The 27,457-nt window shown below is 42.2% G+C and overlaps 1 protein-coding gene across 1 annotated transcript; it reads left to right on the top strand.

The window, feature by feature from the left end:
• GOLGA5 (golgin A5) lies at window positions 1-27,102 on the top strand. The gene is made up of 13 exons (XM_053376447.1): window positions 1-222; window positions 3,832-4,443; window positions 7,021-7,239; window positions 8,260-8,479; window positions 10,529-10,652; window positions 11,318-11,521; window positions 12,268-12,438; window positions 16,103-16,231; window positions 19,231-19,329; window positions 19,772-19,997; window positions 21,754-21,859; window positions 23,381-23,444; window positions 26,257-27,102. The coding sequence occupies exons 2-13, from the start codon at window positions 3,879-3,881 to the stop codon at window positions 26,335-26,337; spliced, it is 2,208 nt and encodes a 735-aa protein (XP_053232422.1). The 5' UTR covers window positions 1-222; window positions 3,832-3,878; the 3' UTR covers window positions 26,338-27,102.
• Window positions 27,103-27,457: the final 355 nt, after the last annotated feature.

Genomic DNA, 27,457 nt, shown 5'->3' with positions numbered 1-27,457 from the left:
TTGCGAAGCGTTCGCCGACGTGGGGCTGACGCCGCTGGGTCCTCGTGCCCGCTGGTTAGTGGCCACGTCTCCCGGAAGATGGATCCGGGGAGCCCTGGCTAGACTGCGGCCTGGGCAGTAGCTGCTGCCGCTGTCGGCTTCTGTCCCGCCTCACTCCTTTCCTCGGCGTCGAAGGCCCAGCGTGGGCTCCTTGCCTTCGGAGACCTGGGGCAGGCTGCCAGGGTAAGCAGAGGCCTACCTGGGAGCGGGGTTTGGACCGCTAATAATAACAATAACAACAATAGTAATAGTAATAATAATAAGGGGCATAATAATTGCAATTAGGTTTTCTACTGTGGTTGTAATTTCGCTGTGTCTTGTGGAGCGGCTAGTACCGCGCGATTGCGATTTTATTTGTTGTTTATGATTACACCGGCGGTTTATAGTCTTCATTTTCTCTCAAGGTCGCTCACACGCTTCTCCCCGCTCTCCCATTTCATCCCCACAACGGCCCGGCGAGGTAGGTTAGGCTGAGAGGCTCGAAATCAACCCGTGGGCCTAATGGTTGAGTGGGGATTTGAATCCTGGTCTTCCAGGTCTTAGCCCGACATCATCATTATTATTACTATTACTACTACTACTATTAATTTCTTTAAGCCCCATTATTGTTGTTGTTGTTATTCATTTATTTAAAGCCCACCTTTCCCTCTGAAGGCTTTAACCACTATTTTGCACTTGCTCTCCTCTCTTTCCCGCCTTATTGTTGGCGGGAGAGAGAGGAGAGCCAGTGTAAAATAATAATAATAATAATAATAATTTAATTTATATCCCGCCCATCTTGCTGGGTTTCCCCAGCCACTCTGGGCAGCTTGCAACATATATAAAAACACAACAAAGTATCAAACATTAAAAAACAAAATATCCTATACAATCAACAAACCAACCATCCAACCAACCAACCAATAAATCAATAGAAACCAATGATAACAACAATAACAATAATTAAAATAATAAACAGTTTACAGTTATACCCAAATTAAAATAACTGCCAACCCCAACTAAACATTTAACCAACATCAACCCGACAAAAACAAAACAGAGGAACCAAAATTAGAACCGTTTAAAACATTTTAGTCAGTTGCTCCAACTCAAGAGTTGTTCCAGCAATGTCCCTCTGGTCTCTCAGGAGCCACTTTTAGAAAGGACACATAGTGGCTTCAAATCAGTGTGAAGGTAAGTAGCCTGTTAAATGTGAACTAAGTTGAGATTTAGCAGGTGAACTCCGCCCTTAGAGAACTGCAGCAGAGAGATTCTGCCTTCCAAAAAAAGAGATTATTGTTGTTCAGCTGGAAAAGGCACAGGAGCCTGGCCACACAAAATTTTAAAAAAGGTGACAACCCTACCGTGGTGGAATTACTGCTATTGTAGAACTGTTCTTTGTTAAGGAGGTGAGGTGGTTTGCATAGAGAGGAATGTGCAGGTCAAATATAGAAAGAAATAGGAGGTAGGAAGAAGAGGGTTGGGAGCATTGTGGAATTTACTGGCTGCAGTGAGGGCATGGGGCAGAAAATAAGTCTGAGGTAATATCTCTGGGAAAAGATGGAGCCTTTGGCAGAGCAGGATCCGATGAGCAAGATTAAAATTTAAAAGGCAAACAAATAGAATAGGAGAAAAGGAGTATTATTGACTGACTGATTGGAGTTTGAGCAAATAACAATGCACATCTCAGCATTTATGCCAACCCCTGGACCCACCCACATGTTGTTGTTTTTATTCTTGAAGCATGTTCCTCCCGTGCACTAGAAGAAACACCCACACAATTTAATCTACATAGGAGGCAAGGGTTTGCCAAGGTTGTGGCTTTCTAAAAACAAAACAACAAAAAAACCAGTTATAGAGTGCTATATATTTAAAGATAACTTGGCTGTGGTTTTTCTTTCTTTCCACAAAATGTGTTGTTTTTTCCTCCAGATTTGCAGTAGCAACCACCCCCAGGCCTGGAATACATTTATGTAAAACATCAGTGGAGCAATCACTGGCTGGCAGCTGTTTTCATGATGGTAGAGGTTTAAAAATCTGCTGCCATTATCCAAGGATTTGGTGTTGCCTGCCTGTTTCTGTGATTGTTTTCACACATTTGCTTCCTTGGATGAACGTCATAGCAAGGGGGAGACTAACCTGGTCCCATCCATTGGGTAGAGGAGCAGCAGTACTTCCCCACACTCTATAAATAATAAAATAATAATAATAATAATAATAATAATAATAATAATTAAACCACTCTGCTGTGACTTTCTAAACTTTGCTTGCTTCCCTCTTTGTTCTCCATCCTTTTCCCCTTTGTATCATATTTATTGGATTGTGAACCTGCCGACAGGGGATCTCTTATGTTTTAGTAGCTGTATAACACTTAGAAAGTTTTAGGTTCTTTAAAAGTGTTTCCTAGAGAAATGTAACATTTTTATTGAGGCCAGAATTGCTCATATGAAGAATAAATTATTGTGTGGATGGACCCTAGATGATGTGTGGTAGCTCAACCAAACAAACTTATTTTTGACTGATCTTTATTCGTATTTCTGGTCACATTTTCCAGCAGTGAGGTAGATGAACTTGTCATATATAAATACCGTATTTTTCGCTCTATAAGATGCACCAGACCACAAGACGCACCAAGTTTTTGGAGGAGGAAAACAAGAAAAATAATAATCTGAATCTCAGAAGCCAGAACATCAAGAGGGATCGCTGCGCAGTGAAAGCAGCAATCCCTCTTGCTGTTCTGGCTTCTGTGATAGCTGCGCAGCCTGCATTCGCTCCATAAGACGCACACACATTTCCCCTTACTTTTTAGGAGGGAAAAAGTGAGTCTTATAGAGCAAAAAATACGGTACTTAAACCAGTACTGTTTTGTAGCCTCCTTCCTTGGAGAAAACTGTTTGGCATTTGAACTGATGTAATATAGAATTCTACTTGGATTTATTGTAAATAAAAAGGCTGATATGTTCAAATTGGTCTCTGGCACAGCTTCCATTGATTTCAGCATGACTTGTACAGAAGAGCTTCACAGTGAATTTTGTCTTGATGTGTAAATCTGTCTGCCATTTGTCTGCTTTTAATAATTCTCAAAATCCACATATATACCTGCAAGCAGCAAATGTTATGTCATTGCATCCAATACACATCTCATAGAAAGTAGTGATTTGTAGAGCAAAAGGAATGCGTGGCTGAGCCAAGATGTATCTTTCTTCATCACATAGCTTATGTCCCCATAGTCCAACTCCACCAGAACAGTCAAGGTCACAAAATTGTAGAGTTGGAAGGGCCCATGTCGATCTTCTAGTCCAACCCCTGCAATGCAGGAATTTTTTTGAACCCACAACCCTGAAATTAATAAGAGTCTCATGCTCTACCAACTAAGCTATACTTCTCCCCCACTCATCCCTTTTGCTCACTAAATGGGACATTCTTACTTTCTGTGTGATTGAGTTAGATCTGTGTTGAAACCCATGGATTTTCTCCCACAGCCTATGTCCTGTAGGGCTGCCTCTAAAAGTACGGCTGAGTGAAATGGAGATGCTGTCCATAAATGTTCCATGTTAGATGGCATTGCCCTTCTGCCTGACACTTTCATTGAGGATATAATTTTAAAGAATAAGAGAAATGTTAACTTGTTGATTTGTTGGGTTCCAGCTCCGGGTTATGCGGTGATGGAACAACTTCCTCCACCAAGCTCTACAAAATTGACTTTGCGTGGAAACCTGAAGGAAATGCCAGCTGAATGCTTTAGTTAAAAAAAAAAATAATCTATGTGTGATCTAAAAATCCCATTGTTTGACTCTTTTCTTCTCCCACCAGGGTGGATATTGGATCTTCAAATTCCATATATTTTTTTAACTTTCATTATGTCTTGGTTTGCTGACTTGGCTGGAAAGGCAGAAGACCTTCTCAACAAGGTGGATCAAGGTGCTGCATCTGCTTTGAGCAAGAAAGAGAGTTCTGGCAATGCAAATTACAACAATAGCACCTTGGATGATGTCGGCGAGTTCCCCAAAGTGCACCAGCAGACCCGGGATCAGCAGTATCCAGCATCATCTAAGTCTGGCTTTGTCTCCTCGGCAGCAGATAATATTAAACATCAAAAGGCAACAATCCTGGCAGGAACCGCCAATGTTAAAGCATCGTCCAGGATATCCATGGAATCTTCCCCTTCCACAGAGGCAGCCTCCATGCCCAGACCGTCTTCCCAGTTTGTGAGAAGGAAAAAGTCCGAACCCAACGACGAACTCCTGTTTGACTTTCTCAATAGCTCTGAAAAGGAACCAAATGGGAAAATGGACCTTAAGCGAGAGAAGAGCAGAGCAGCTGCTTCTCAAAATCACTCTCGGACTTCAAGCATCAGCTCCGTGTCGGCAAGTTCGCAGAGTGTCAAAACCGGTGAAGACGCTTCTGTTCGGAGTCAAGGCAATGGTAGTTAAACATAACTACAGAGGTTAAGGAATATGTTAAAGTGTGGTAGTGGTGAGAGGATTCTGGGACTTTATTATGATGATTACATGGTGCAAATTCTGATTTCTGTGTTATTAAAGGATTTTATTTTAGGATTTTTCTGCTTGCCACTTTGGGGGGGGGAACCCCCTCAAGGTGGTTTCACAACAAAATTAGTAAAACAAATTAAAAAGATACAGTTCAGCTCATCAAAACTGCAACTTAAAATAACTTTTCTACAAGCCATCAATAAAACAGTAGCAGCAGTTAAAACTCTGGATTGGAAATATAAACCAGGATCATTATTCAATAAAAAGGTGTTTTCAACAGTCAAACCCTTTTCCAAACAATAAGTGAGGAAGCCAAACAAACATCCCAGAGGAAAAAGTTTTACGGTGATGGGGCCACCACTGAAAAGGCCCTGTCTCTTGTGTCTTCTAGCCTGTTAGAGCTTACCATTGACCCATGTGAGGGGTCTCCACAATTTACCTTAAAGCCTTGGTAAGATCATATAGGTACATCTGCCTTATACCAAGTCAGACCATTAGTCCATCTAGTTCAGTAGTGTCCACAATGACTGGCAGCTGCTGTCCTTTGTTTTAGGAAGGGGGACATTCTCACCCCTACCTGGAGGTGCCATGGATTGAACCGGGCACCTTCTGCATACAAAGCAAATGCTATATAACTTATCTGCAACCCATCAACCCATCTTCTTGAAGGTGGCAGGTGATCCTTCAAATAATGTAGTCCCAAGCTATTCAGAGCTTTTAAATTGGGCCTGGAAATGTGCTGACAACCAGAACAGCACCGGTGCTTTATCCTCTGATCGTCTGACCCCTCACAAGCTACCAAGCAGCTGCCCAGTGTTGTCTAAAACAGTACATGTTTGACTCTTCTTATGTTCTTAGCATTGCATCCTTGGTACATGTGCGCTGCAAGCACTGTTTCTTTCTGAAATTCCCTGCCATCCCCTGATTTTTGTTTTTTTTTGGCAAGACTTTAAATATTTGGCCAGTGGCATCGGTGAATCTTTCAACAATGATTAAATCTATGTGGAGTTTTTCTAGTTAACGCAATAGCAGCTCTTAATTTTAAAGGTCTTTGCATCCTTGAGAGGAAGGGCAGAGTATAAATACGATAGTAATAAATACAGTGGTGCCTCGCAAGACGAAAAGAATCCGTTCCGCTATTCTCTTCGTCTAGCGGTTTTTTCGTCTTGCGAAGCCTATTAGCGGCTAAGCAGATTAGCGGCTATTAAAGGATTAGCGGCTAAGCTGCTAAAAGGCTATTAGCGGCTTTGAAAGGGGGGGGGAGCGGGGGGAATCGCAAGACGTTTCGTCTTGCGAAGCAAGCCTATAGGGAAAATCGTCTTGCGAAGCAGCTCAGAAACGGAAAACCCTTTCGTCTAGCGGGTTTTCCGTCTTGCGAGGCATTCGTCTTGCGGGGCACCACTGTAGTTTATATTTTCTGTGTATTGGTTAGCTGAAAATTATGAAATGCAAGCTGGCACTTGAAACTTGTACTTAAAAGTAGCATCCGCTGTCCGTTAGGTTTGGCCCAAGATGTTTGGGTGTCAAGGGAAGAAAGGCCTGCTAGTTAACATGAGTGGCAGAACCCACTGAGTTTTCCTCTACAAGCTTTATTGTAGTGAACAGGAGCTGTTCCTTTGTGTGCTTCCCATTCATTTCATTACACTGGGGATCTTACTGGGAATTTGCACCCTGTGGGCCTGTTTCTCATTTTAATTCTGAGATCACCACCTCCCCTTTCCTCCTGGTAGGCCCAGCCTTCACCATGCATAAGTGTGCACAAATATTCTGCATGCAGTTTTGCACTTTCATTTGGCTTTCATTTTCTCTCCCATGTTCCATTTCCTATCATGCAGAGAGCCAAATGCAGGAATTGGGATAGCACGTCCTGGCTTTTGCCTAGCATCTGTTTACTGTGCCAGTGAAAATTAGGTTAGGTTTTGGGCTTTGTTTTGGTTAGCACGTTAGAAAAAAAATATTGGGGCATCCTGTTTCACACATGTCTCCTGCATGGCGGGGAACATCATTTTGGATTTTAAAAAGATGCCAGTGTGCTCCCACGAAGCCATACTGAACAGTCGGTCAGGCTGGTGGGGTGATGAAAATGGTCAATTTTGATGCACATAGTGATCATCAACCTACACCAGTCCTATGCAACTTTTGGACCACTGAGTCTTGCACACTCCACCAACAAGGCACAATTGTCAGGACAGGGCCATCGAAAGCAGCTCCACTCTCATCAGGTGATTGGAATTGTGTGGGGCTTAGAACACCCAAACAGGGCTATGGAGCAAGGTGGTATCTTTGTATGTGTGGCAGTAATGTAGACATTTTAAAAGAATAAATATCTGGTGTGTCTGACTGCTATGGCAGATAATTGTATTTCATTAGACTACCTGGGAGTCAGTACATAGGAGCTTCTGTGAGGCTTGTTTCTGAGCAGACGGGCATAGGATTATTCTGTTCTGTTCATTGGAGAAAGTAGGTCTGCAAAGAGATGTGCTTGCTTTAAATGTGGCTTTCTGTACAGATACTCTGGATAGTTCCAGTTCTGGACTGGAGACTGATGTGGATGTTAAAAAAGACCCATTGCCAACTGCAGAAGCTAACCCCAGCCTCGCACCTAATGATGGGAAATCGCACGAGTTGTCCAATCTTCGCCTTGAGAATCAACTTCTGCGGAATGAAGTGCAATCTTTAAATCAAGAAATGGCATCATTAATTCAGCGAGCCAAAGAAACGCAAACAGGTAGAGGATTTACAGCTTTGACACTATTAACACCTTTGGAAATGGTTGAGGGTAATACAGCAAATGATTGGGAATGGTGCTAAGATAATTTATCTAAAGCCCTCTGAATACTTGAAACATGCTTTAAAAATTCCAAGTATTATTATTGATATGGGGTTGGATCCAGAGTTCCCATTGTAGGAAATAGCAGGGACATATTATACTGACATATTCTCCCTCCTGAATGTCTTTGCTGGATTCTCCACACTAGTGAGAACCTTGTTTTGTATTTTTACAAGTGTCTTCAGTCCTTAAGTCTTTTTTTTTTTTTTACACATTTCTATTGTTTTGCTTAATAACATTATTTATTTGAGGTAGTTATAGGCCCCATTTCCTAACTGTACATAAGACATTGGTAACACTGGGTTTCGTCCAGGCTTCACCCTCCACAAACAGAAGGGCTACTTCTGCCCATGGATGGCTTTTGATCCAGTGGAAGGATTGTGGTGAAAGAATCAGGGCAGTTGGCACCCCAGCACCACCCACTGCACTGTTTCAAAGGGTTCCCCAGTCTTCCATAGCAGATTTTAGAATAAGCTCCAATGGTTGGTCTTCTAAAAGGTCGCTGACAAAAGCACCCTCCCTCTTTTTGTCGGTGGGAGCAGTCTGGATACAAGTCGGTGGTATCCAAGAAACGTGTCCTGTTAGTGCAGGGATTTCCACTGGTGCAATGCAGCTTCCCCTCTCCTTTCTCCACACTCCCCCCAGATCTGCTCTGGGGGGCTGGAGAAGGTTCAGAACAGATTAAGGAGGAGGAGAGGGGGAGTTCCGTTGCACAAGTGGAAATCCTTCTGCTGAAGGGGCATGTTGATTTGAAACTGCCCAGTATATCTGAATCGGGACAATGTGGTCAAACACAGCTTATTTACTTTCATATTTAGTATCCTAATTTCTAATCACTGGCAAAATCATGCTACACAAACTAATGATACAAACAACCTTGTCAATCACATTGATATATGCTGACTTAAACTTTTGCAGAATTAAACAGTGCCCGAGCAAGAGTTGAAAAGTGGAATGTTGACCATTCAAACAATGACAGGCTCGTTCGGGAACTTCAAGCTCAAGTAGATGATCTGACAGAAGCCGTCGCCGCCAAGGATTCCCAGCTGGCTGTCCTGAAAGTGAGGTTACAGGAAGCCGATCAGCTTCTCAATTCACGTACTAAAGCATTGGAAACAGTGCAGAGTGAAAAATCACGGTACTAATATATTCCTCTTGCCTTATTATTTTTCAACTAGAGCAGGGTTTCCTAAAGTTGGGTCTCCAGCTGTTGGACTACAACTGCCATAATTCCTCCTAGCCTGCAGGACCAGTGGTCAGGGATGATGGGAATTGTAGTCCAAAAACAGCTGGAGACCCAAGTTTGAGAAACCCAGAATTAGAGAAATCAAGGTCTTTAGGCTTGCTGTCTCTTAATGTATCCCTTTTGCTTATAACATGATTTTTGTATCTCTCAATAACCTGATTGTTGGCTTTATCCTCAAAGGCATCAGTCGGATTGCTCTGGTGGTACTTCTTCTGTCCATAAAGGAGAATGCTCATCATATGCTGTGCTGAGGGCCTGATTCATGCTGCCACAACTACTACAGTTGCTTCCATGTGGTTTGGCCAGCTTGCATGATTTTGAAACCTAATCTGTGACATCTGCAGGTGTGGTTTCGAACCATGGAATCTGCCCAAGCACTCTCTGTCGAGATCTTACTCATGTCCCTTGTGATGTGGGAGCCACCCCAGAACAGTGGCTCATTTAAATAGGGCCTAATTTTCACTGGAATGTGCAGTTCCTCTCTGGAGGTGGAGAATGGGCGGCTCCTGAAAGCCCATTGGCTGAAATGCATCAATCCAGGCTCTTTCAGGGTTTCTAAGGGGGTGATGCGAGCTCATTGCACCTCTTGTTTTTCTCAATAACAGCATCATCATTTAGTGTTGCAAGCTGCTTCTTAAGCTCCCTGAGGTATTAAGGCCCAGCTCATTATGTAGTACCAGTGACTGTAACTTAGAAAACAGAACAGATGGGAAATCTGTTTGCATTCTTTGCATTGGGAAGTGTTCCGTTTTAAGGTGGCTCTTCCTCCTTCATTTGGTTTGCAGAAATCGACAAATTTGTAGTGGTTAAGGCTCTCAGTCGTTACTAGTGATGGTGGCAATACGTTACCTCTAGTGTTAGAGGTGCCATGCACTGGAGTACTTCTTGCCAGGGAACAACAGCAGGAGAGATCTGTTGTCTTGTGTGTGGGTTTCCCAGGTGCATCTGGTTGATTCTCAAGGGAGACCAGAGATTTTTAATCTGATCCTGCAGGAGTCTTGTAAAGTTGAGTTTTTCTTCTCTGGAAAAATGAAAGGAAGCAAAGAACCCAAATGCAGTCACTGTCCTTGTCAAATAACTCATTTTCCTTTGAACAGGCAAACAAACTTGAAAATGTAGTTGGTAGTTTGTTTGCCTTGAGATTAATTTTCCCTTTATAAACTTTGAAAAAACACAGAGAGGGAAAGTATGCAATATAACATTTGGCTCGGTGTCTTGTTTTGTTTTTAATTGAGACTTCTTTTTTGTGAAAGCTAGGCACTAAACTAGAAGAATACTGTGGAGGAAATGTTGAATAGGACTGAGTAGAACGAGAGCAAGGAACCTCTGGCCTGCAGGCCAAGTTTGGCCCAGCTCAGGTCCCGATTTGTTCAGTGAGGCTTTCCCCGTAAACTGTCCACCTGCTGTCAGATGTGGGGCAGGCAGAGATGCGGCTGGATCATTGTGAAAAATAGGATAATGCAGCATGGTTCATGTCACTGCCCATCAGCTGATGTCTGTTGACTCTAAGCCTGCTAGACCTGCTGTGCAACAGGCTTCCCTGTGGGGAACATGGTTGCACAGCTCATCCCTTCAGAAAGCAGCTTTGCCCGCCATGTGCTCAGCATTGGCAAGCATAGGGTGGGCAAAGCCCCTTCCACAGTGGTTCCTAAGTGCTTGCACAAGGGCCTCCCATGGGTGGGTAGGATAACCCACCAGTCAATTGTCTGGCACCATAATGGCATCATGTGATTGGCAGGTGAGTTTTTGCACCCACATGTCAAAGTTGGCCTGCTGGATAGGGGACAGATAAGGATCTGGTCCACAACACACACACAAAAACTTCTACTCCCAAAGTAGAAGTAATTTTACAATATTGTGGAAAAGATGGCATTACTATGGATTGTGTCTTGATATTCTTCACATCTTGTTTCACTAAACCTTTGCTGTCTTCCTCTCCAGAATAATACAGGATAACAGCGAAGGGAACAGCCTGCACAATCAAGCTCTCCAGACTCTTCAAGAGAGATTGCATGATGCAGAGTCTGCGCTCAGACGGGAGCAGGAAGGCTACAAACAAATGCAGGTTAGAACAGCAACCTTGGAAGCTGGTGCTTCACTTCCGTGACTGAGGAACTGCAATTGACAGAGTGCAGTAAAGTGCCTTCAAATCTTGGCGATGCTTCTCCTCCCTAAGCACCCCTCATGCAGAGTCTGCCCATTTGTCCACCTAGCTCAGTATCGTTGACACTGACCGGCAGCAGATGTCCTGGCTTTCAGACAAGAGTCCATCTCAGCCCAACTTGTATATAGATTTTATCTCTTAATTATGGATGGTTTGTGTAATAGGTTTTTATTATTTGTAAACTGCCTGGGAGCCTATTGTTACTAAGAGTTATATAGACTTAATAAGAAACAATAATAAATAATGCCTTGCAACTCCAGGGATTGTACCTGGGACCTTTCTGTGTGCTGCCACTGAGCTACAGCCTTTGCATATGTGCATTATAGTTATAATTAGTTGCTATGGAGCAGGATCACCTTTCTTTCTTTCTTTCTTTCTTTCTTTCTTTCTTTCTTTCTTTCTTTCTCACACCCTGCAAAGCCAGTTTTCAGTCTGCAGGGGAGAGCTGCGGGGGAAAGGGGTAGAATCAATTCCACCAACAATGTCCCTTCCAGTTTTCTCATTTTTTCTCTACGTCTCTTTTTATTGCTCTGAAGTTGTGATTAACACTAACCTTTCCTTTGCAGAACGAGTATGTGGCTCGTCTTGGTAAGTTGGAAGCTGAGCGTCAGAACTTGGCTGAAGCAGTTATTGCAGCAGAGAGGAAATCTGCAGAGGAGAAGCGGAGGGCAGATGAATTTCAGCAGCAAGTCAAAATGGCCAAGAGCGGTTTGGAGTCTGCTAGGCAAGAACTGGTAGACTACAAACAAAAGGCTACACGCATACTCCAGGTGAAGCAAATTTATTGGATCAAAATTCATACCTCCCCTCCTTTTTATCTCTTTAAAAATAAAAATTAAAATGTTCATACGAAGTAACCCAAGCCTTATCCGCAAAGATACGTATGCAGTCATGTTTTATTGATAGCTAGGGCTGCTAAGGAAAATCTTCAGGTATTATTGTTATTTACTTATGTACTTACTTACGTACTTACTCACTCCACCTTTTCCCCTGATGGGATTCAAGGTATCTTACAGATAAACTTAAGAACTGCTAAAAACCTAGAAAAAGCAGTAATTAAAAAACAAATAAACATTGACAAAAATTGAACAGTATACATATAGAAAATCTATTTAAACCATACCAGTAATTACAATAAAACTAGCATGTCAGCACCTCTTTCATCGAAAGCAGTTGTTTCCCAGCTATGGGGTTGGTTGGCAGGAACACATAACTAGTTACAGAGTTAGTATCCCTCCAAGTAACAGCTACTGAGGATGAACAACAGGGAGCTGCCATCACCTTCAAGTCCTGCTGCTGCCAGATTCAAAGTGAGCCTCTCTAGGGTAGTAAATGTAAGGTTTGTTTTTTTTAAGCGTGTGCAATCAAGCATAGACTCTGGTGATTACTTTGCAATTTCATTAACATTACTTCTATATGTTAGGTTGTTTTATGCATGGCTGTAATGTTCATTTTTGTAAAAGAATAAAAATTAAGCAGCTAATATAAATAAGTAAAATTATGTCTTAAATCTCAGTCAAAAGAGAAGTTGATAAACAGCCTGAAAGAAGGGTCTGGCATTGAAGGTCTGGATAGCCAAACCACAAGCATCATGGAGTTGGAGGAACTAAGGCACGAGAACGATATGCAAAGGGAGGAATTGCAAAAACTGCGGGGGCAGATACAGCAACTGAGGACAGAACTGCAGGTATTGTAACATCCATAGCTGCTGCTGCTGCTGCTTCTTGCCCTCTTGCTTACTACATAAAATATCTCAAACCAATTTACATTTTTTGAAAAAGAGTTTAAAACAAATACTGAAAAGAATAAAATGATGGCATTTATCAGAAGTGCTCATCCTGTGGTAAAGGACAAAACCCTACCTCACCTACTAAAAAATGGAACACCACTACAGGCTAGCATGTTGTCATACTATTTGATCCCAGTTAAGAACCAAATGCCTGGGGAAGGTCTTAACATATTTTCCTGTTGCCTAAAAGTTGGTAGTGTTGGTGCCAGGCGCACTTTTCTGTAGATAGCTAGGGTGGCATCAAGGAACAGACCTGTTCTGCTTTGCACGGGGTCAGAAATGCAGGGTCCAGGTTGGTTAATGTGGCACAAGAATCATGAGCAGAGGACTTCCGGGTTAGCGCCATCGACTAATGGCGGATTCCCTCTGAGCTCCGGAGGGAATCGGCTCTGCAGGATCGGGTCTTGCTGCTGCGGCGACGCGGGGACCCATAAAAATCACAGGCGGTGAAGCCTGTGAACCTAGTGACTCGGCGGGCACCATTTGCGCCCCCCGACCTGCGAAGGAGCCTTTTTAAAGGCTTCGGAACGGGGGACGGGGTGAGCGGTGCGGTGCGGAGAGTCGACTGCTTCTCCTGCAGAGTGAAGGCGCATTGCCATGGTCGGAGAGCGCAGACTTCTTCTTTTGAACAATTGGACTCTAAAAGTAACAACCCGTGAGTACTACGGAAATTGGTACTGTAAAGAAAATTTTGCTTTTAAGAATTAGGCACGATCAGGGAAGGTGTAAAAAGGAAGTCTGCCTCCCCGTCTTGTAAACAAGTTAAAGCAAAGACCTGCTAACTAAGGTTGAGAGAACCTTTTCTTCTTTCCTTCTTTGGTAAAAGACTTTAATTTCACGATTTGGCAGTATAAGAAATTTTGCTGGAGGATAAAGAGCTAATTTTGGGAACTGAAGTGCCACCCTCCCGGACCCGGGAGTGTTCCGCGAGAGAGCCTGTCGATGAGGTACTAAAGAGTTTGACAGCTGTCAAAGTAGCTGTCAAAACGGAAAAAGAGAACTTTGTTTCTGTTGCTTCTGCTGGTTATATATGTTACAATTTTTGTTATAATTTGTTGAAAACAAGGAAGAACTGATACAAACTAGTTGGATTTTTGGACCTGGATTGGAATGAACACTAAGAAACCAAAATCCCTCTAGAGGGGGATTTGGGACATTACAAGAATGGCTGGAGAAGGGAGAATTCAGGCTGAATTGGACAGAGTCTTTGTTCTCTTGGGAAAGTTGCAAGGCCAAATTGATGTTTTGGCTATAAATGTTACAACTCTGGACTCAACTGTAAACAATATCATTGAAACTGATAAGGAGTTGAATCTGGAAGTTTATTCAACTGCACAGAAAGAGAAACTTGACAACTTTGAGAATTTGGAGAAGGAGACATATGTTGTCCCTGAAGAGCTGCAGATGATGAAGGAGGACTTGAGGCCTGACATGATGGTAATGAAAGAAAATAAGAATTTGATGTGGAAAATCTGGCCTGAATTGGAGATTGAAGAAAGGAAAGATCTCCTTATGTGGAGATCCGAAGACCTAAGGATTATAAATTTGTTTAAGGTGGAGGTTGGAGCCTTGGGGACATTTGGACTTGAAAGGAGTAAGAAACAAGATTTGGGTTCCACCTTTAAGTATGGAGGACTGGTTGAAAGAAACATGGATCCTGAAGGGCCAGAGCTTCTCCAAGAGTTGGTGTTTAATTTTAAGGACTATCAAAAAAACCAGCAGAGAGGAATTGAGAGAGAATTAAGAGCCTCGGATGTGAGATCTCCAGGCTAAATATTAGATTAAGACTGATGGACATTTGTTGGGGACTGGAACCGGGAAAGGGTGGGGTGGGGTTTGGGAATCCAAAGGGTACATAAGTATAATGTGTTTTGCTTTTATTTTTGTTTTTGTAATGTTTATGAAATTTGGGAAATTTGTGGAAGGGAATTTGGGTCAACTTTAGAAAGAATGTTTTAAGAATATGTATTGATGTATAAGTATTGATGTTTAAGTTTGGATAAGGTAAAATTGGTTTTTTTTTAAAAAAAATGAACTAAATTAAAGGAAAATAAGGTTAGCAAAAATAAATTGAGGAAATGGATGAAAGAGTAAAAGTAAAATAATAACATGTTAATTTATTAGGTTAAGAATTATGGTTAAGGATTTGCTGAATCAATAACTTGAATTGGAATACAAAAAGGGGAGGTATGAGGAGGTCGGGAAAATATGTCAATGAAAGTAAATTTTGGTGAACTTAATGTGTTTTTAATTTTTATGTATTTTTCTGTTTTTTTGTATTTTTTTCTTTTTCTTTTTGACTTTTTATATTCTTACTGTATTAATTTTGAAAATTTTAATAAATATATTTTTTTAAAAAAGAAAAAGAATCATAAGCAGAGGAAAGTCTAGTTTAGTATTGTCTACACTGAGTGCCAGTGGCTCTCCAGGAATTTGGGCAGGCCTCTTTGCCAACACTGGCCTAAAGATGTTGGAAGTTTAATTTTTTTTATTGACTGAATAGGGCTTGGAGAAGAGAAAGAGAACTGCTGTGGGGCTCCATTGAGAGGAAAGGCAGGATGTAAATTTAATTTAACAACAATGAGAATGGCCAGGGTGTTGCTTTTGAAGCAGGATGTGCCCGATTCAGATCTTCTCTTGGCCTTAAAGCTTGCAGAGTGACCCATGAGCCAAGCCCCCTCAGTCTAACTTAACTCGCAAGGTGGTTATGTGAGAATAAAATAGAATAAGCATACAAAGGAAGGAAAGTGTTAATTACACAAATGTGAGAAATAAAATTCATCTGCACTGCCCCAGTGCTATCCTCTTGTTCATTAAATTAAACCAACCCTATCTTTGGCCCAATGTTTCAAGGTGGCTGCACCCATTTGGCTACAGGCGCTTCCATTTGAGATCTTGCAGGGAGGCAGGGCAGGATGCATAGAGAAAGAGAGCGTGAGAGAATGAGTGAGTGCGTGTGTGTTCATCTGCCACCTTTCCCTAGGATACAGGACTGAGTGCCTCCAGCTACTGGCAGGGAGATTTGAAGCATTGTCCACCATAGATTAAAAGATAGAAGTTCAGAATACACAGAGCAGTAGAGCTGGAAAAGACTTCAAATGACATCTGGTCCACCCCACTGTCAGTGATGGAAAACCATTACAGTATTGCAGCACTCTGATTAGCGGCTATCTAGCTTCTGCTTAATCTCTTAGGCAAGAAGTTGGCCTTTTCAGTACTCTAGTGAAGCACCACCAGCACATCACTCAGGAGACTGCATGTGCAGTTAGCCACACTTCTCCATAGTCTCTGGAGTTGCTCCCAGTGGGACTGCCTTGGCACACAAGCCAATTTCTGAGGAGGAAACCACCCTGCAGTTATCACACGCAACCAGTTGCGGCTGGTGAGGTGATGCTAGTGGGGCACCATCGCTCTCCCAGTTTCCCAGCACAGGGAGTTGCTGGTGAGAGGTCTTGTGAGAAGCTTGGCTCTGTGTGCTATGAAGATAGGGCCACTTGCTCCTGCTCGTAAGAGTTGCCGTTTATGAAATTGCATACATAAGTAACATTTTCTTATAATGCAGGATATGGAAACCCAGCAGATAAACGAAGCCGAGTCCACAAGAGAACAGATTCAAGAGTTGCAGGATCAAATTGCAACACAAAAAGCATCCAGGCAAGAAGTGGAAGCTGAACTAGAGAGACAAAAACAGGTAAGTGTTGGAGAGAGGTTATCGTTTCGCCATACTTAAATATTTCCTGCCACCCAGAAAAACTATTTTGTCTGGTGAACTGCACGTCTTTCTGAGGGAATTGAGGAAGGTGTGATTAACAGGTGCTTATTGAGCCTACTGAATGAGGTCTGTGGAGCAGGACAGGATTATAACTTTTTATTAAACAGACTTTTTAAATTAAAAATCTTCTAGAATTGCAAGGATTTGAGCCTCTCAAATGTAGGTGGTCTTTAAGCTCCCTGTGCCCATAAAGACCCATCTACCAAACCAAAATCTAGACAAGACGAAGAATGCTGTTGGTTTGGGTTAGATTCTTGGAATCTTGGAGTACATGTTCAGCCATTTTGGATGGGGTTGCATTCTCCCCTCAAAATCAAATTAAACCACCAGGGAGTGTTCCTAGATCTTATCTTACTTCCGGAAGGTCAGGGAGGTTGTTGGCTGTGAGTGCCCTTTCCTTGAGAAGCCACAATCTGGCCAGAGTCATTCATGTCCAGGTCACTTCCAGTTTGGATTACTGCAATGTGCTGCCTTTGAAGACTGTTTGGAGCTTCCGTTTGTTTTGCACATATGAGAGTGTAAATTTTGCACATTTACAATAATTGCCTGTTCACTTCCTGGCTCAGAGTGTTCGGTTTGATCTTTAAAAGCCCTAATCTTGGTAGAAATCCAACTGCTTCTATAAAGAGCCAGCGCAGTAGATAAATACAGTTGTGAATGCTACTAAATGATACACTGCAATGGTCCTGCAGGCAGGGACATGGAGTGCTTACCACCACAGCTATGGTGTTCATACATTAATGGAAATCATGGTGTGCTTTTGCACATAATTTTGATGTTATGAACCCTTGGCGAGGTCAATGAAGAGCCCTCAAAAAAGGTTGTAATCTAACCTGATTCAAAAGGTCCTGTCAATGCTCACTTGGAAACAGATCGGTTTCCCTGTATCTCATGAATCTTTCTCGTTTGTTTTTTGTTTTCATCATGTGTATTGTGAGATGAAGACAAAGTCACGGGGAGTGAAAAAGGTTTAATTTGCTTTACCTGGTTGGAACTCTCCATCTTGCAGGATTACTTGTCCTTCCAGAAATTCCATATTAACTAGAGAGTGGCAGGCTGAACTAATGAAAAGGCAAAAGATCTACGTTTGCTCTCGGAAGGCGGCTGCATAATGTTTATTATTATAGTATTATGAAGCCATATGGTGTGCCCTGTTGCAGTTTGATGGACAGTCCGTTTTTAGCCTGTGCTTTGGCTCTGAGGTGGAAACTCTTAAATGTACCCTGGCTCATCCATTTGAATGGGCTTGTTTTAGCACATGAGTATTGGGTGTAATTCGCTTCAGCCTTCTTGCTTGTTATTTCTAAGCAATACTTGGGTTAAATAGTTTGAAAATGAGGATGAAATCTGCCAACAGCGTAGTCCTGCTTTATAGTCATTAAAGAGCACTTACTGAACATGTCAGGTAGGTGCCATCGCTCTTGTCCTTTTGGCATCTGTTGAAGACTTTCCTGCTTCAGAATAGAGATCTTTCTCAGTCCATATTGATTTGAAAACGGTGTTTAATGCATTTTAATGGCTCTTGTTCATTTGCATGTGCAAACAAATTTGAATTTGGTTTTTATATAAGTAGTGACTTTTAATTGTATATATGCATCTGTTCATAAATGAAATAATAATCGCAGTACTGAGCACAAGGGTATGCAGCCCTTGATCCACTTACCGCATGTGACCGAAGAGATACTTATTGTTTAAATAATGCCTTTCTAGTCTGCAGAATAAGTCTGGAATATGTAGTGCAAACTCCCTCGTAAACAGGCATGGGGAACTTGTGGCCTTTCAGATATTGTTGGAACTATAGCTCCCATCAGTCCCACCCCAGTCATGTTAATTGCATGCAAGGGGGAATGACAGTTCACTCAGGTCTTTTTCCATAATAGATGTCCTCTCTGCTGAGCTGGTTGCTCCGCCGTCCAGTCCTTGTGAAGTGACGGGCCTTTCAAATAGACTGGCAAGGGCACCTGCCTTTTGGGGACAAAGGAAACACTTTGGAAATCTAAGAAAGTGTTGTGAGCACCACCAAATTCTTATTTCACAGAAGAAAAACTGGAGGTGCTCAGAATCCCTCTCCTAAACAGGCAAAACTCCTATACACACACACTCCTAAAGTGCAGGTGGCCACTAAACTCCCACTCTCTCTACCTGACAGAGTGTTATATTGCACTTTTGGAACCATACAGAATATTTTTTGGGCAGTATTAATATTCCAAGAGGCAGCCCCACATTTGATGTACTGGGTAGCCTGGGGTGGCCCCTGCCAATTTAGTGGAGAGGGCTTCTGTCCATACTCTTAAGGGCCAACAATGCCAAAACACTTCTCCACAATCCCCATCCTTAAAACGCATCATTATGGATCTCCCAGGCCCATTTCATTCAAGGTCTTCATCCTGTGTCATACTCATGCTATTTCACAGTGCCCCGAGTTGTAGTTTCCAAGAAGAGGCATGTTCTGAAAAGGGCCCCTGATCAAGTTCTGCTCATTTGTTTCCATATTCATAACCGGAGGATGTTGCTAACAGGCTTGGGAGTCTGTAGGTGTCTCTGTCACCATGCAGAACTCACATCAGATGAAGCCAGTGTGCAAGGAATGCCAAGAAATGAGGCAGGGGAACATCTAGATGTGAAACGTCAGCTTTTCACCACTAAAGAAACAAAGCGTGTTGGAGCTCTTCCAACCATTCTTGTGTGATCAGCCATTCATCTATATGGCTGGCACTGCATTCCATTGTCCATAATTTTATTCAGCCTTGGATAGCCTTAACATGCTTTTTCTCAACTCTGACGTACCCTTTCAGCTGTGGATGTGGAAACAACAATCCATTGGTAAAAAGCAAAGGGACCTGGTAGTGGCATAAGGAAGCAAAGTTTGCTTAACCATCCCATTTTAACTATCATTGCTGGATACATTTCTTTTCCAGGAGCTACGTTACACTGAAGAAGAACTGTACCGGGCAAAGAATACTCTGCAGAGTCGGATATCAGACAGAGAAGAGGAAATTCAGAAGCTGAGAAACCAGGTAACTTGAGTAGACTTTAATTCTTTTCATAAGAAGGGAAGAAACATGGAAGCCCCTTGACCTCCTTGGAGGAAAGGTGCGATGTAAATGTAGCACAACAGAATTATTAGCCAACGTACTGCTGGTAGATGCTGGAAGAAACCAAAAGCTTCCTGTGAAAGCACATAAATGCTTTGGATGTGGGGGATGCTGGCATCACAGTGGGACTGCTCCAGATTTTGGGTTGGTATTGGGTTTTTTTGTTTTTTAAATCATTTATATTAAATACTGGCATCCTTGTACCTGACATTGCTTGGGACTTCAAGTTGTGCAGTGAGTGATATTGCTCTGTATCCTTGCTTGTGTTCAGGAAGAGCCAAACAGGGAAATTGATTTAATTCATGCCACTCTTATGTAATAGTCAAGATGTTTTCATCTCCTCTATCCCTTTTCCTCTACCCAGCTGACAAACAAAACACTAGGTAGCAGCAGTCAATCGGAATTGGAGAATCGGCTTCATCAGTTGACGGAGACACTAATTCAGAAACAGACCATGTTGGAGAATCTGAGCACAGAAAAGAACTCCTTAGTCTACCAGCTGGAGCGATTGGAGCAGCAGCTGAAGACTGCCCAAGGTCCTTCAACAAATGGCCCCTCCATTAATATGGTGGGAATTGACGGCGGCGAAGGTAAAAATGGAGGCATGTTGACGACTAACAACCATGTTCACTAAGGATGCGTGCATTGTAAATAAATTCATGTTAGTACATGGATAGACTGGGGAAATACCTGGAAGCTAAGCAGGTTGTGTTGCTTTCCCCCCTCCAGTTAGAATCCAGTGGGACCCACACCAAATGTTGCAGTGGATCTACTCTGAGTATGAGTTGGTCATGTACAGCAGTTTTAAGAGAAGCAAGTCAATGACTGTGTAGGGCTTTTCATTGAACTATTGTTAAACATTTGATTACAACCAGTTTACATGTTGAAAGTTTAACCTGCCCTTTTGTAGAGGTTAGTGGGCTACAGGAAGACACATGGAGGTGTTTTAATTCCTTTTCAAGCAATTTTGTTGCCAATATACCAGAACTTTTCTGCAACGTATTCAAAAGAAATGATAAATATTCTACCCCCCCCCTCCTATTTAGTTGTGGTCAGGTGCTTAATGATAGTAAAACTACCCAATGCAGTCATTAGCTTGCTTCTCTTAAAATTGCTTTTCACTTTAAAATCAAAGTTTATTTTGATTTGATTTTCTTGTCTTAAAAAAAATATCTTCAAAATAATTATGCATGGTTGGGGGCTATCTTTAGCCAGCCCCCCCGAACCTACTAGAAATTATAAAAGGTTTTGTGGGACTGGAAGTGTGAGCCACTCAATTGAGTGTAATTAATCAGTGACTTCATCAATGACATATAAAAATGTGGATTTCAATTACAATTGTCCCCAGTAAGAAATTTCATTACTCGTTACATTCTAATGTTCTTAATGCAACCAGTAAACTCAACAGGACATTCCATTTTATCAAAAGTTATTTTAGCAAGGGAAGTCTTTCATCTAGTAGGAGAATTTTCAGAATAAAAAGTATTCCAGCACCCTTCTAAGGCAGTAGTAGCCCACTCCCAACTCAACAGATTTAATCCCATCATCTGGACTAGGGTACCACAGTCCAGGACTTGGAAACAAACAAGGTGTCTGGTGCCAGAGTTAAAGAACAACAACTGGTTTAGTAAAAGGCTACAGATGACTTGAGCAAGTTGGCTCTGCTCAGCTTTCAAAGTACTTTCAAAATGCAGTGCAGCGCAGTTGTAAACCAGTTTACTCTGAAATAAGATGCACTGTTTCCATTGAGGCTCACTTCTGAATAACTGCATCTTTATGATGGCAGCCTTAATTCATCATTTGGCTGCAATCAAGATAGCTAAAACTCCTTAGTCAGTTTACAGACCAGCTTTTTTGTTTCAACGCCCCTGCAGAAGAGTTGGGCCTGTGTTGTATACTTTCTTCCCTTTCTTAATACATTTAAGTCGTAGCATTTTCCCCAAAATGAATCTCATTTATCTGTGTACACGAGCTTAAGATGTGCTCCTTCTGCTATCCCAATTGTGTGTACACATATCTTGGGATTTTTATTCCATTGCAGGGCACTCGGTGTGACTTTCAAAATATGAGCTTGCTGTTGAAGTCAAGTAGCATCTAAGCTGGGTCTTTCAAGTGATGTGTTTGGGTAGTATACCAATAGGTTCTACTTAAGAGTAGAATCATTGAAATGAGGGGACCTAACTTAGTCATGTTGGTTAATGTCAGTGGGCCTGCTCTTGAGTAGGACTATAGTCCTTTTCACTTTTTGTCACAGTAATGTCAAGCCATATGTGGATTTTCAGTATTACCGACTGGTTGATGAATTCTTTTTTCTGCTACTAATTTTTTTAATTGTTTTTAATCTAGGTGCACGCATGCGAAATGTTCCTGTCCTTTTTAGTGATCTTGATGTTAATGCAGCAGGAATGTATGGCAGAGTCCGCAAGGCTGCCAGCAGTATAGATCAGTTTAGGTGAGGAATTGAAGCCATTGTGATTTTCTGCCTTTTCCTCCCCACCCCACCCGTCTACTTACAGTATCGGCTAGTAATATAAACATAATTCTGAAAAACCAGCAAGGTGAACGAAGGTCCTGAATCTGGTACATGCTCATTTTAGAAGTAAAGAGCCCTCCTTGTTCTCTCATACAAGCCCACTGATCTGCATTCTTCTGCCATCACTGCTCTGGTGATCACAGCTATCTGCCAATCACCCATTCCCACCACCCTTCTGAGTAATACCCCTCCCCACCTTCTCACTATATAGAGGGATCTGGCAACTTCTGTTTCAGTGTATCTGAAGAAGTGTGCATGCACACGAAAGCTCATACCAAGAACTAACTTAGTTGGTCTTTAAGGTGCTACTGGAAGGAAAAAAAATTTTTGTTTTGATTATGGCAGACCAACACGGCTACCTATCTGTATCTGCTCTGGTGGGGCAGGAATCATTCTCATTGTCCCATTTCTCCATACGCTTTGAAACCTCAAAAGGTATTCCGTGTTAATCTTGAAAAGTTACAGATGTAAGCAAACGAAAGTTGTCTCTGTAAACGAACAAGAACCTATAGATAAACCACCTTCTTATACGGATTTCAGAATCTATCCCCATCTGTGTGGACATCTTTGTTCAGTTATGCCTCATTTGATGGCTTAGAGCTGGGTTGAGGAACTCCCGCCCAAAGGGTGGATATGAACCACAGCCAAATTTTATCCAGGAAGTTCTCTTCTGCCCATCAGCTATTTAACAGGGAGCATTTGGGATGGAAAGGGTTTGATGTTTTGCAAAGTGTGCCATTACAGATCTTTCTTCTGTAAGAATTTCTGTTACAAGAAGGTCAAAGAAGAAGGGGAGATGTCTCAGCAGAGAGGTAGACCTTCGTTCTTTGAAAACACGCAAAACGCGTCCATGCATTTTGCTATTGCATGCAAGAAATTTCCAGGATGCAGTTGTTTTTAGAAGTTTGAAGCTTTGATTAGCTCTAAGGACTTGCCATTCTGCTGTGAATTAATGCTTTCAGCTTCTTTTGTTAGGATTCTGGAGTTATTTTTGCCTGTTGTGCAATCAGGAAAGATAAACTGCTGGAGAGTGGCTTTTTTATTTTTTACAAAGTTTTTAATGGAGAAAATTGAAAGTGACACTTGAGTTGCCAAGATTTAGATATATGTCCATTGTGTGTTATTTTGTGTGGGCCTTACCCCACCCACTACTGGAATACAGCCCCCCCCCCAAGCCTCACCTCTGGATACTGCAACCTATTCTCTTGACTGTGGCAGAATGCTTCTTTCAAGCCTAATTTCAGCAGGGCATGGGAACCTGCCAGGAACATGTCAGGAGTGAGTGCCATAGGCTCCGTGTTGCCAGCCCCTGTCTTACCAGGTGGTTGTTGTTGTTTTAAAAATTAACCACTGCTCCAGAAATGATTTAAACAGTAGTTCATGGCTGCAAGCTAATAACCATATATTATTCCCTAATGTTGATATTGCATTTGGTTGCAGCATTCGACTTGGAATCTTTCTACGACGGTATCCGATCGCAAGGGTATTTGTGATCATTTATATGGTGAGTCTGTTTCGCCTACTTTGAAAGCACAGCAGTTTTATTCCTTCTTACATAATAAATAATCTTCATCTGACAGGCATTGTGTGGCACGTACAAGAAAAATGGGATGTAATTAACGTTGGCAGTTGAGCATGCTCTGTAAGTAGGTTATGCAAGCTGCATCTTGGAATCATGCAGCGCAATAGATGCTGGCTGTTGCCTTTTTTGAAAAGGTCTTGTGCTTCAGTGCAGTTTTACAGTTGGGTCTTAACTCTTAGTAATAATAGTTTGCTCCCTTGAAGTAGCAATGTGCCGTTTCTGGCATTAGTAGTTGCTTTGTTTGACTTAACACTTGCTTTTGGTAGAGCAGCATTTCCAAAGTGGAAGCCCTGTGGCGGCACAAGAAGCTGGGAACTGTCAAAGGTTGAAACAGCCACATGGCAGTCCTGAAGATAAACTTTCATGGGGAGATTTCTTGGGTTGAATGCCTGGGACTGCCTTAAGAGAGGAAACTGAACATCCTGTTCCATACCCTCACCCCAAGCCCATCACACCAAACAGCCTGCAGGCAGTTTGTTCCTGGAAGCTCAGGACAATGACCACGTTATGGTCACAACCCTGGAGCTGTCTTGCCGTAGTTGTGCCTCTCTTTGTACCTATCACTGTTTAGACCTACAACAAACTTTATTTTTTTAAAGAAGATTTTAATAAAAATTATACTTTTTATCCTAATTTAAACTAAAAAAATTAATTGTGATTCTGCCCCTGTTGCTGCCTGGATCCTTTCTATTTATCTCACAGCTTCCTTGCAGCTAAACCATACAGTACCATCCTATAGGTGGAAACCAGAACACACAGAAATGCCGTTTACCTTCCCACCGCAGCGGTACCTATTTATTCACTTGCACTGCCATGCTTTCAAACTGCTAGGTTGGCAGGAGCTGAGACAGAGCAATGGGAGCTCACTCCGTTGTGGGGATTCAAACTGCCGACCTTCTGATTGGCAAGGCCAAGAGGCTCAGTCATTTAGACCACAGCGCCACCCATGTCCCTACTTGGCCCATTTAGCTCAGCATTGTCTTCACTGACTAGCATAGGGACCCTGCAGAATTTCAGCCAAGGGACATTCCCACCCTACTTGGAGGTGCTGGGAATGCATGCAAACCAGATGTTCTATCATCATTGTTTTCCTGCTCAATCATCACGACAGATTTTTTTTTTTTTTGTATGCCATGATTGTCCCAAAAGAATGCATCTGTTTTGCCTCTACAGGGGTCAATTAATTCCCAGCGCATGTAAAACTCCTGTCCTTTTCCACTAGAGGGAACTTCAGCCTGTGCTTTGTTGTGGTATCTTGCCTTGTTATATAAGCAATCCCTTTTTGAATTTCATCTGTCTTCTTTTGGTCTCTCCACTTGTCGAAAAAATGACTTTCTCGAGAGCATATTACTGAGTGTCTGAGATTTTCAATTTTCTGGCTTCACAATAGTGACATACTGCAGGGGGCAGAAAAACACTTCAGCTGAACACTTATATGTCGTTCCCCCCATGCCAGTTCCAAATATTAAATGGGCCATGTTAATTTCCCCCCATCTTTTAAAAGTATTCAGACCCAAAAGTACACTCCCACTTAACAGTAAAATCTTTAGATTAATATCCAAGCTCAGTTAGCATCTGCAGTGTATCAGCGGGGGTTCGGCCTTCCCACAATGTAATCTATAATCTCTTCAGCAGCCATTGTCGCTGCCCACGGGAGACTCTCACAAGGTCACTGTAGTATTTGAAAGGCTTTTCATAACGTGTCTGAAACTGCACTTTACTTTGCCATCGCTCAGAGCCCTTGTCATGACTAATGCAAGAGTGTGCCTTCTCGGTGCGGTGAAAAAGGGGGAAAAGTCAGAATTCATTTATTTTGTATTGCACCAAAAGCTGCAATTTTGGCATCTTGGGTAGGTAGAGAGTCAGTGTGATGCAACAGATAGAGCATTGAGAAGAACTGAGTTCAAATCCTCCGTTGGCCAATAAGCTGACTGGGTTTACTTTGAAGTGGTCTCTCTCTCTCTCAGCCTAGCTTACCTCCAGTATATATACATCTATGGGGCCATTCTATTTTTCCTTCAAAAAGCAGATGAAAGGATAGCATGGAATGGCCCTGTGCATGCATAGGTGAACTGCTCAGGAGAAGAGCTGATATACCAGGGGTCACCAAACTTTTTCAGCAGGGGGCCGGACTATATTTGGGGGTGGGGGTGGGAAGGAACAAATTTCTTTACCCCACAAATAACCCAGAGATGCATTTTAGATAAAAAGACACATTCTACTCATGTAAAAACATGCTGATTCCCGGACCGTCCGCGGGCTGGATTTAGAAGACGATTGGGCTGGATCCGGCCCCTGAGCCTTAGTTTGCCTACCCATGTGATATGCAAATGGATCTCTGTACTTATGGCATTCCCCCCCCCCGCCAATGCAAGTTCCCCATCTGCACGTGTGAGGTTTTATGGGGAGCACATGTCCCATTGCTGTTTCCTGAGTGGAATTGGATGAATTTCCCCTAACGGTGCAGAGCTTTGCCTCAGGAGTGGGATCCAACATAGTGCAAAGTCTCTCGTTCCACCAGAACATTCCTCTCCTCTCGTCTCCCTGCTCACTCCCTAAATCTTTTCTGGAGCAGATTTGGAAATGGTGTGTGCATGGGGGGTGCCCAGAGAGTCCAATTCTACAAGCTGAAATCCATGTGCTGACGGGATGCGGTAGTTGAATACTGCCCAGGGTGTTTGGGTTTCTCACAGTTCCTAGTGTTTTGCTCTAACTCCCGTTTCTCTCTTGCCAGGCGCTGCTTCACCTCTGGGTCATGATTGTTTTGCTCACCTACACCCCAGAAATGCATCATGATCATCCAAGTGGGAAATAAAACCCGATTCCGGAACAGAAACATACTTAGTTTATGTAACCTTCATTGGCCAAGGAGAAACCCCCCAACAGCTGACTGTTTGCAAGGGGGAGAGGGGTTTTGGCATTGGAAAACAGGACAGCGGCTGCATTTGTTTCCTTGCTACTTTCGCAAACTTAAATTATTTGGCAGGTGATCTAATTTAAGTATCTTTCACTTCCATGAGACAAAAGCCATATCCCTGGGGGAGAAGGCTATTCAAAGAATTCTAGCCTCTGTTCTGTCTTTCGTCACTCCCTTAGCGTTGCACACACTTATGAAGCCTGTGTAGAGCAACACCATTTTTTGAAACGTATACATGGATATGGGGCACACTGTATTTTTGATCCTGCAGGAAATGGGCTCTAATCAGGGAAACTAACTGTAATTAGAAGCTAAAATGAACTTCCATTCATTATTGCACCTTTTAACTTTGTAAATATACATTTAGCTTTTCTTGAATAAGCTCTCTCACAGACCTGACGCCTGCTTCTCAGAATTTACCTTATCTGTAAATAGCTTTAAAGAGAAATAAAGAATATATTGTGCATTGCTTTAACTTTGGTCCTTCAAAATTTTGGAGTGTCATCCATAGTAATGCAGAAAACTGATATTTTTGAACCATATTTTGATAGTCATGTATAGTTGTGTACATATGCAACTGTTAGATTTGAGTGCCTTTTGTTCTTTGCATCTTTGCCATTGCCCATCAGTTGCCTTATTAAATCTTTCCTGTCTTCAAATTTTCATGGTATCAATCTTAGCATCATGCTCATTTAATAGAAAGAAAATATTTATTTATAAATTCAAACACATTCAGAAAATGTGTTGAGGATTGATCATTAAAGGGGTTGGCAGCTGGCAATAAAAGCAACCACCAAGTTTGAGCTATTTTTGACCACTGTTGATTTCATGCAATTTGTATAGCCTCCTATATATATCTGTGGTCTATTGATCTGCCAGTGCAAATTTCCTGTGGTCTTTTGACTTGCTTTCCTATTAAGAGACTTTTCTTCCTTTTGCTTGTGCAGCTGAGAAACACAACAGTGATTAAGGTGAAGGGAATTAGACCTTTTGGGTGTGAGGAAGGAGTATGGGGCAA

Source organism: Podarcis raffonei, chromosome 1 (genome assembly GCF_027172205.1).
Source record: "Podarcis raffonei isolate rPodRaf1 chromosome 1, rPodRaf1.pri, whole genome shotgun sequence".
NCBI classification, from domain to species: Eukaryota; Metazoa; Chordata; class Lepidosauria; order Squamata; family Lacertidae; genus Podarcis; species Podarcis raffonei.
Note: the sequence above shows the minus strand (reverse complement) of the source record. Positions and strands in the feature narration are given on the sequence as shown.